The sequence below is a fragment of the Bombus huntii genome, chromosome 7 (assembly GCF_024542735.1).
Source record: "Bombus huntii isolate Logan2020A chromosome 7, iyBomHunt1.1, whole genome shotgun sequence".
In the NCBI taxonomy this organism is placed as follows: Eukaryota; Metazoa; Arthropoda; class Insecta; order Hymenoptera; family Apidae; genus Bombus; species Bombus huntii.
The window spans coordinates 10225479-10236253 of record NC_066244.1 but is presented as its reverse complement, the minus strand read 5'-3'; the positions used below and the strand labels follow the sequence as shown (position 1 = coordinate 10236253).

General features: G+C 33.4%; 1 protein-coding gene across 1 annotated transcript; it reads left to right on the top strand.

The window, feature by feature from the left end:
- Positions 1 to 6362: 6362 nt before the first annotated feature.
- Positions 6363 to 10546, top strand: LOC126867856 (putative cyclin-dependent serine/threonine-protein kinase DDB_G0272797/DDB_G0274007). The gene is made up of 3 exons (XM_050622880.1): positions 6363 to 6483; positions 8640 to 8742; positions 9296 to 10546. Exons 1-3 carry the CDS (start codon positions 6472 to 6474, stop codon positions 10321 to 10323), a joined length of 1143 nt encoding a protein of 380 aa, XP_050478837.1. The 5' UTR covers positions 6363 to 6471; the 3' UTR covers positions 10324 to 10546.
- Positions 10547 to 10775: the final 229 nt, after the last annotated feature.

The window sequence follows — 10775 nt, the reverse complement described above, 5'->3', positions numbered from 1 at the left end:
CCCGTTTGATAAAAGAATTAAGATTAATTATCATTGTTAACGTTAAAATAATAGCGCAAGCCCTGACAAAATATAGGTGAGCACAGATGATCTATTGTTTGCAACTGTAGGTAGTGCAGTTCCGATTATATTAGAACCCTTACTTACCGACTTGTATATTATCTTATGAGCAGCGAGTAACTCGTACAAAAGGTTCGCGATTCTGCCGCTTTACGCTAGTGTCGAAAATACAAAATAATTATAAAATAATATTTTAAATCGAACTTATAATAGAAAATTAATTAACGCAATATATGTATATCGATAGAAATCTTTCTTTATATTTAACTAAATAAGAGTCAATAATGTAAGATGGATTATCAAGGAAGTATATATATTTAAATTACATATGACATACATGGATTATACGTATACATATATATTATGATTTATTATACATACGTACCTATATTAATTCCGAAACAATAGAAAAAATAAATTGCAACTCTCTTTATTTCCGCTATAGCAGAACAAATAGTCAACCTATTTCTACTGAATTATAAGTAATCGACTTATATTTCTCAGGTTTGCTTTGGAACCTGGATATAATGTTTTATGCATTTCTACAAATCAGAAAATTGAAATATGGCAATTGTTTCTTGAGAATATAAAACCTTCTTATTAATGTTAGCATCCCCTTGCAACATCTCACAAAGTCAGTTTCTTCGCTACAACGAAATAGTAGTCAAACTGGGTTACGAAAACTTGATTTATAAAGAATGTTTATTGCAATTCCGCATTACGATTAACTAATGAGTATTTCACCACCAATCTGAGGTCATTCTATCGCTACTTTTTGTTCCTAAATTCGACATCCGCTTCACAAGCGTTTCTCTGGATATAACGAAATGTATTTTTACGATAGCCTTCTATAAATTTGTTGCTTTATATTTACGTTTGTTTGAATATCATAAAGAGAGGATTTCAACGAATTTTGTTCATTATTTATTTGAATATAAAAGAGGAAGATATTCATAGATACGATTTTAACAAAACGGCAGAGTTTTAAAGAGAAGCGAAGGAATGAGAGAGAATAGAAGGTAACGTACTTTCAATTTTAGAATATCATAATGTATAGTTATTACGTTTTTTAATCTCGTTAGATAATTTGCCACGTTATGTATCTTTCTTGTAAGATGAAAAGTAGTTCCACTAATTTTCACCTTACAAGTCTCGCGTTCGATTACGTTTTTCGTAATAATATTTCATCATTTCATATGCATTTTTACATATACATTCTATACACGCAAGAGAAAACGATTAGTAGTTTTTCTTGTACAATATGAAATGAAATTAGATCATCAATTAATGGAATAATTTTTAAATTGAAATCAGTTTTCACTTCTAAAATTTCAATATTGATTAAAAAAGATTAGATAGAGATAGTGGTATTAAAATATATAAAATTATTCTAATTCTGATATTTTAATATTCAACTTTTTAAGAACCGTGACAGGGAAATATAATTTTTTGTCGATCGTACTTTATCTTTCTGCTAATACATTCATTTTATGAATTTACAAGAATCTCGGGATCCCCAATTCTAGTATGTAATCAGCGAATTTAGTATAATTTCTGGCAAAACGTTTCGCAAGCATCAACTGAAAACACCTGCATACTCGTGATATTGAAATAATTTTAAATTTATAGCGTGAAAAACGAAAGAAAAATTGCTTAGCTCCTTGTACTATTAATTAACTTTCTTACTATTACACAGCACACAACATAATATCCTGTTACTTTTTCTGGTATTTATGATCTATTGATTGCCAAGATATTCTCAATATTGCCACATACCTAGTGCACCTTGAATATATCACAACAGATAAAGATACTAAACTGCATAATAAGGAAATTTGAATTTAAGAAAAACACGATTGTTTACATTTCATTTAGAAGATAGCACATGAAATATCTAGAAATTTATGTTGTAAATATAACATATACAGGGTGGTTGGTAACTGGTGGTACAAGCGGAAAGGGGGTAATTCTACGCGAAAAAAGAAGTCGAAAATATAGAATAAAAATTTTTCGTTCGAGACTTTGTTTTCGAGAAAATCGAATTTGAATTTTCGCTCGGTACGCGTGCACTTTATCACTTCTCGTTATAACGGATCTTACTGTAGATCGTTGTCTCGATGGAAAAATTAAAAAAAAACAAAAAAAAATTTTTTATTCTATATTTTCGACTTCTTTTTTCTCTGTAACCACCCTCAACCACCCTATATATTCTATTATACATGTTAAATATATTTACAGAAACCATTCCTTCTTTGTCCTATGAGCATTCGCTTTTAAGGAAGCGCGTGTTTAATGCAGTGTCCAAACGAGCCACTTTCCATTTCCTTATAGGCAATCTTTAAGAGCATTTACCTCGCATCAAACAAAAAGGAGACAAAGAGAGAAACTACAGGAACAAATTATCCTCTCAGAAGTTATCTATTTTCTATACATATTTGTTAATTTATAAAACTGTAGTAGTTGCAACGTGTGATCGATATCAATTTTATTCTATCGTTTCGCTACGAGCCAATGCCAACGTTTCACAGTAATAACTTCTGATTTCTGCAATTATCATAATTAACGTTCCTTCGGTTGCCGCGTCATTACTCTCCTTTCTTTCATTTCCATATTACTATACATCTTGGTGAGTCAGCCAGTCAACTTTTACAACATCATCGAATGAGATTTTGTTCGATTTGATCGACGCAATTATACAAAGCGTAGTGCTCAAAGTCTAAGGATCATTTAAATAAAATATTTGACAAATTATTATTTACTTAAATATATACATAATACGAAAATTGAAAATTATGAAAATTGTCTTTAAATTAAATCCATTATCCTATTCGAAAGTACCGACTAAGATAAAAAACAATTTCAAGAAATGAAATCATTTCATTTAACTAGCCTTTACATAAGCTAAAGTTACTTCTCTTTAATTATTTTCAAAATAGAAAGATAATAACTTCACTAAAATTCTCATTATTTCAAACGAAATCTTGTACTTTAATTATTTCTTTTTAATTAGGAAACCTGCTAATGGCGATGTTCCATTGCATAACTTCACTTCAATCAAGTAAAAATGTAATTTCATCATGCACGTGGAATGAAAAGAATCGCCAATTGTTTTAATATCCAGCAGTGAACATCGAACAACCTTCTATTTTTGAGCAGTTCCGTGGAAACGTAGTTCTTACTTACGATGGACTTTCTCCGCCCATTTCCGCAGAATGTATCCTTTTTTCTCGTCAAGCCTTTCGAATATCATCGAAGAACTTTCCTCGCTGATGGTTCGTGCTGCATTTTTTGGTACGTTGTGGAACAAGGCATGCATGATTAATTAACTTCGCAAGAACAGTCTCTTTTCCATCTCGATCATTCGGCTTTGTAGCTCCACTTGTTCGCTGGATCTCTGTATCGTCGACTTTTTCAAACTCTACGGAACGCAGAAGATAATTAAACGGAGACGTCGAATAACATTCTAAAATATATTTATCACGTTTTAGGAAAAAATGATTTTTCAGTTACACTGTTCCATAAGTTTCCAACGTTTAACGTGTTTCTTGTGTTCAATATTATACACGTTGACTTTTAAAGAAATATCTGCCACTTGTATTCACTGAAACGATCAGAGGACTGTAGAACGTTGAACTTTAAACGTTCACCAAAATACGCTGTATAGATCGTTTTCGAGGTTTCCATACAACCGGTGAAAAGTTTGGGAAAGTAGCGACATTCACTGTGATAGTTTATCAATACAGCGGTTTGGCAATAAAATTATTGCGACTAAGAAATAATAGGTCTCATTTATATTTTATACGATTTTTGTGTGAACGGTGTATCTACAATTTTTATACTAATACCCGAGTTTTAGTGTTCTTATTTTAATAAAATAAAATCTTCTCAGGTTTTATATGCATAGAAAGCTTTTGATCGTTGGGCTTCTCGGTTTTCTCGGTAGCAACTAATCTCTACTTAATCTCCGGTGAAATTAAGCAATTGAGGGTGAAAATACGCGGAGTATGTAATTTATTTCATTTTTTCTTCCTGGATTGTTTGTTACAAGTGCATTGTGCTGAAGGTTTTTCTGTTTTTACGTAATGCATTCTTTCAACCTACGTGTAAGGGAACAGAGATTGTTTTATGATAAAATAGTTATGAATCTGTTATAAAAACTTCATTATATTTCGAAGTTAATATTGATTAATTCCTGTATTTATATGTTTCTATCAAATATTATATCTAGATCGCGAAGCATATGCAAATTATGGTCTTAGATAGAGATTACATAAATCCCTATTAAATGGCGATTAACTGCACCAAGTACATTAGTTTGGATATTCTACTATATATTTTAGCGTATCGTATACATTTTGTATACTTCTATCTATACTTTCAAATAAACGTAGAGACGTCTGTGCTCTAATCCTAACTGTATAAATATTACGAAATCAAATTTATAAATATATATAAGTACCATCTTTCTCAACTGAGTATTGCAAAATGATGTTGCAATCGGTCGACTTTTGTATAATGGGTGCAATAACACTTCATTGCCGTTTGAACGAGATACAACTGTTAGTATATTAATTACGAGCATGCTTGAAACTGAAATTGATGTAAAGGAAAAAGATTACGTTCTTGGAGTTCTTTGGGTTAAAGCAAAAACTTCCTGCTTTCGTGTTTCTGTTTCTCTTGAGAAGTACGTGTCGTAATGATGGTAACGAGGATCTGGTAATTTCGAAAATTACCGTGATTTTTCTGGTCCGATAAAAAAAGCCGAGGTTGCCCCCTTAGAAGTCTGGTTTATGAGGTTCTTAGAGTTCGTTTAGAACGTATTATGGTTCCCTTCTATAATGTCCACATAATATCCTCTAATTTTGCGCATTAGCTGACATTTTTTCACACTGATCGATTTAATAAATTTTCGCCTCGAAAACAAGTTCCGCGAATCGTGTTTTCGCAACGAGGGGGCAACGTTTCTGAAAATTGCGTTTAACAAGGTTGTCATCGAATATATTCGAATGCTGATAGGATAAGTACATGGAACGTTCTATACAGTGACTACTAAAAGCAGGAACTTTTTACTAATGATATATACCTAATAACATACGTAATAATAATATCAGTAATTTTACCAATTTGTAATTTTATTTTAATTTAAATTATACATTAACACGATTCTGCTATGTAGTATCTAAAAGATCTTAAAACAAGGTGATAAAAATGTAATACATGATAAAATGTATACATACGAGGATCTCAGAAGAGACTCGATAAAATCTTGTATTGAATGAAATCGATCGTACACGTATATTTTCATTGAGATGCACATACGTACACGAGAAGTGAGGATACAGCTGTAGATCTTACAAGTCTTACAATTTACGGTTTGCCCTGTCGTATTTTTATAGTTGAAAGTTCAGGGATACAGCAGATGGCATCTACTTCATCCGAGAATGTTTCATCAAAGCTCGATGATTTTATTGCTACTTCGTATTATCGATAGCAAATATAAATTTTTACTTCACTTTAGTAAATATTTTTGCGGCCATTATTAAGCCCTGCCAATAAACGCTGTTCATACCAATTCTGAAAGATCGTTTGCACGTTATAAACATAGGTATGCACAATCTATATGCAAAGCAGTCGCTTACGACACGTATGACGGAATAGCTTTTGTTTTTCTATTGAATCATTACATTCTGATTTGCAGATAAAGAGACTTTGAAAGTCTTTGGAACTGTATTCTCTTTTTTTTATCCCTTATAGAATGGCTCTATGTTTCTATCTATAATAAGAAACATTAGGTTTGTCGAAGAAGCATACGAATAATTTACATCTAAGTAGCTACATCGTTCATTTCTTTTTCTAATTCTTATCATATCCTTCGGAAGAGATTTTCTACAAATAGAAAAATATAACATATATAAATATATACAAATATAATATATAATATATTACATGCAAAATGACCAAAAGAACGCAACAGAGGGGTAAATTCTTAAAAATTAAGTTAAATTATTTTGCTCGCCATTATGGTTCTCTACCTTTCTTGGAAGTATCATCAATGACAGACTTTACCGTCGATCGTCGATCCTCCATTATTGTTCCCCCTATTGTTGCAAATCTCGGTAACCTCGGACACCCCAGTGTCCGCAGCTTCTTAGATCGACTTTGTAACGAAGTTGCGCCAGCGACGCATTCTTGCAATCGGCCCAGATAATATCCCGAGGGCCTCGGTGGTTCGCTCGTTACCGGAGGCAGAATTACTTTAAAAGTAGGTAGTCACCGGCCGTCTGCTTAGCCGACCAATTACACCGGCTCGACTCCGAGTATATAGAAGAGCAACGGTAGCTCCGTCGACTGATTTCCGCTCGTAGACCCGCGAACCGAGCATCCACGTTCATCATTTTCTCGCAGCCAGCCATGAGACTTCGAGTGAGTGCATGAAACCCTTCGACTCTGCTCAAAATCGTATCATGGTGATCCTAGTTTTTTAACTTTATCTTCTATTTTCTATCGATGTTAGATACAGCATATCAAGTGTCGAATATTTATATTGTTCCTTTACGATAGTCTTTAGTGAGTGACACGTATAAGTTGCAGTGTATTTGTGCTGCAAAGGGTTGTCAGTGATGGATCGCGATTTTACCGATACGTTGAGTCGATGAGTCGAATGTTTACGAAAAGTGAATACTACTAGTTAGTGTTCAGGAACGAGTAGTTTCTTTTCTTGTTGCTTTTTATCGTGATAAGCTCGAGTAGGAAAAATAGCAGTGTCGGTATTATGGTACAAAATTGTGTTTTGTAGATGCTTGGCACAGTCACTTGAATTTTTCATGTTGTTCATTTGTGTCATTCATAGAACTTATTTGCATCGAGAAATTTATTTTAATTTAGTTTTATATCTGGTAGTTTGTTTTATGTAGAAAAGTTTGTTTAATGCCGAGAGCTTGGTTTCTTTTTACACATTTGTAGACTTTTTGACAATTTTAATTAATTTAATGAAACTAGTAAGTAAGCTAAATTAAAATTTTTTAGATATTTCTTTAAGTACATGAATCCTCTCACGTAAATCAGAATTTGATTTATAGTTTAAAAGCTTTATTACTTTATCTGTTTAGGATCTTGTTAATTACATATCTTCTAATAGTTGTAGGTTATTTGAAATTGAAAATTACAGTAAATCAGAGCAGTTTGAATTATATTTATGAAACATTTGTTACAACTAATTATTTCTAATTTATTTCTCTAAAAATGTATTCTTCTAATTTCTTCTTGGCGGCTATTCTGTTCCATGCATGTAAACAGAACCGTGAACAGAAATCGTGAATTAATTATGTAGTGGCTTAGCATTACGCTAGTTCAAGGTTCGATTCACTCATGCATGTTTCATACTCTAAACTAGACGAATTCTCGTTTTTAGTATTAATAAAAGAAATAAAGATTGATTTTATATAATACTATGATATATATGATACATATAATATGATATACTATTATAAATGTTGTAATTTATTATACGTGTGCATGAAATATGATCGTGTTATAATATATACAAACTTCGTTTAGAAAAATTAATTTTAAAACATACAGAGTGAGATTCAATCTTGAATCATGATAATCTTGAATCGACCGTAGGATCTTCCGAACAGATTTCTTTTCTGAAATTACACAGTAAAATTTGATTTCAACGAAGTTAATTAGCTTTAGGAGAAAATAATTATTAGTGAAAATAATTTTTAAAAGAGTAGTGAACTTCAGCTTTGAGCAAAATTCTTTGTACATATGTATATAATTTATCATTTAAATTTTAGATAAATATGTATATCAATTATTGACAAAAATCTTACATTTTACTTACATGAGATTTAATTCTATCAAACGTTCAATTATAGAAAAGGAACTGTTCAACATAAAACGAATAACAGGTAAGATTAAAAATCTGAAAAATTACAATTAACAATCTATATAGCTTTTGAAGCTGTCACAACCTAGAAACATTTAAAATTCCGTAACAACATCAACCGAACTACTCTAAACCACGAATATGCATAATTCATTCAAGCTAATCGGCGATCCAATATTCAAATCGATATTACGAAAGAAATCGTTTATTCGAGCCTAAACGTAGTCAGCCTTAATTTCCCACAGTTAAAAGTTATTAAACAGTCGTTCTGCGCGGTTCATAACGCTGGCGAACATAGTCTTAACTTTATGATAATTTCGAACGATTACAGAAGGAAGTGAAACTGTTTGACTGCAAAGACCCTCGCGTGGATCATTCTGTATAGCACAGAGTCAAGTTGATACAAAAGCGGTTGCGGGACAAAGGCGGAAACGTTTCTGCTAGTCAAATGTTTTATTGAACAAAACGATCGTACGAATTCGCTTCCGGGTGAGACGTCGTCGGTGGCGTTGATTTCCAATGAGCCGCGGAGAAAGACGACCGTCTAGGAAGACTTTACTTTCTAACGAATCCCATTACCTATTACAGCATCGCTGCGTTCGTCCTTAGAGAAATGGAGAACCTTCACAAAGGTGGGGAGCCTTCTCATAAGCAGTAATTTATAGGCGATTCAATCTGTTCGCAGATCCTCTTTATCGTTTTGGTTTCGACGACGGTGGCGCAAGAACAGAACGCGCAGCGTTCTGTTCGTACACCCCAGGCGCAAATTAAGTACCACGATCCAAATGGTGAGTAGAGCTAAGTTGAAAACTTGGACAATTAAATATTTTTTATGAATAATAGAGATCAGCTACTCAGAATCGGAATTATTTTTCCTGATTGAATGTACGAACTGATCGTGATTGAGTTGTTTAGACGATTGTCTTTGGTTCTCGAACAACTTAATTGGGTGTTACTAATGTACATATTGTACCGAGATAGAGTAATTGCTAGATAGTTGTGTAATTGTATATCGTTTGTTTGCCACGTGTATTGTATAATTGATGTAATGATTATGTAATTGTTTTCGTAAGAGGTTTAGAAAATTTTAGATTCAGGAAGTGTCTTTTATTGAAGATGATTTATGTACAAGGTTTTATTCGTTGCTAATGAAGATCTGAACATTAATTATGCATATATTATGTGTGTTAGATGTAGTATTAGATATAAAGATATTTAGAATTTAGTTAGATGTAGTATTAGTATTAGCTATAAAGATATGCATTTGTGCGAATATCTGCAGATTGCTTATCACACAACCAAAAACCGGTTACTAATTATCACGCGCATCTTCCTTTACAGGCCTGAAGGTTGATTGGAAGTTCTTCGGCGCGCAGAACCAATTCCACTCTCGCCTAGAAAATTCCCAAATCCCTCAACAACAAGAATTAGCTCATCCTCAACAATCAGCTCATCCTCAACAATCAGCTCATTCTCAACAATCAGCTTATCCTCAACAATCAGCTTATCCTCAACAATCAGCTCATCCTCAACAGTCACACGTGAGTCAGCAACAATCTCAATCTGAACTCGTGCAAGTCGAATCCGACCATTTGGAACATAGATCGTACTTACAACATCAAACTCAACCGGAACCTCAGCAAATTCCCAACCAGATACAGTACAAGACATTCGCTCAACCTCAACCTGTACAAGAACTACCAGATCCAAACCAACTTCAATACAAAGTCTATCCACAACCTCAAGCTCCGGTGGGACCTCAATCTGATCTCAATCAAGTTCAATACAGATACTCAAATGCTCCGTCTCACGCGAAACAAGTGATTCTAGAAGACTTCAAGCCACAAAGTATCCATCCTGACTCAGCCTCTTTCGCTTATCCATCCAATGCTCCAATTGCTCAACAATACGATCAGCAACCAGCAAATGCTGGCATTTCTCAATACGAACAAGAGAATTATGAACAAGAGGAACAGCAGAAATCCAGAAGAGACTACGCAGATAGAAGTTTGCAAGGCAAAATAGTGTACAAAGAGGACTACGAGCAACGAGAGCAACAGGAGCCACAAGTGGAACATATATCAGTGCCAGTCGAGAGGCTACCGCCGCCAATTCCTCAAAAATTGGTCATCGACAAAAACATGCCAATGGAGATCCAACAATTGTTGCAGTATCAGGCACGGTTACCATACGAAGTTATCGCGAATAGTATTTCTTACAAACCAAAATCGTTGTTCGTACCGAAACCGTTTCCAGCTGAGACCAAAGGACCATATCGGTATCGAAGCAAGGTTTATTACGTAAATAACGATCAGTACGAAGGCGACTATGGGACGGCTAAGCCTGTTGAAGAAAGTCAGAGGCATTGAGAGGACTGAAATATGAAACAGGTGGAGTTTATTTGGTTTATTTGGTGGATCGACGCGTTGAGATTGGCGGGTGGGGAGGATTGAGGGATTTGAGGAAAGGGTATCTGGGGATGGAATTTGGGATTTAGAGCTACTTGTAGTTAGTATGTTGGATTTTGTGACTGTTTAGATTTAGTTTGAATTCAGTGTTGGAGGAAGTGACGCAATAAACTATTTTATTTTATTTTCGCATCTATTTCATTATTTTAGATTTTATTCATTTAAAATCTGGAATAAAATTGGATATTTTGTTGAATTTAGCATGAAACGAATATTCGGAAATCTTATTTTTCTGTCGGTATACAGTGAATTTGAATAACTCAGTTCATTTTTGTTACAGTTCTACTTTAAATTATTCTTCATCGCTACAAATTTTTAGAAATAATTATTTATCACTTTTATAAATTTACTTA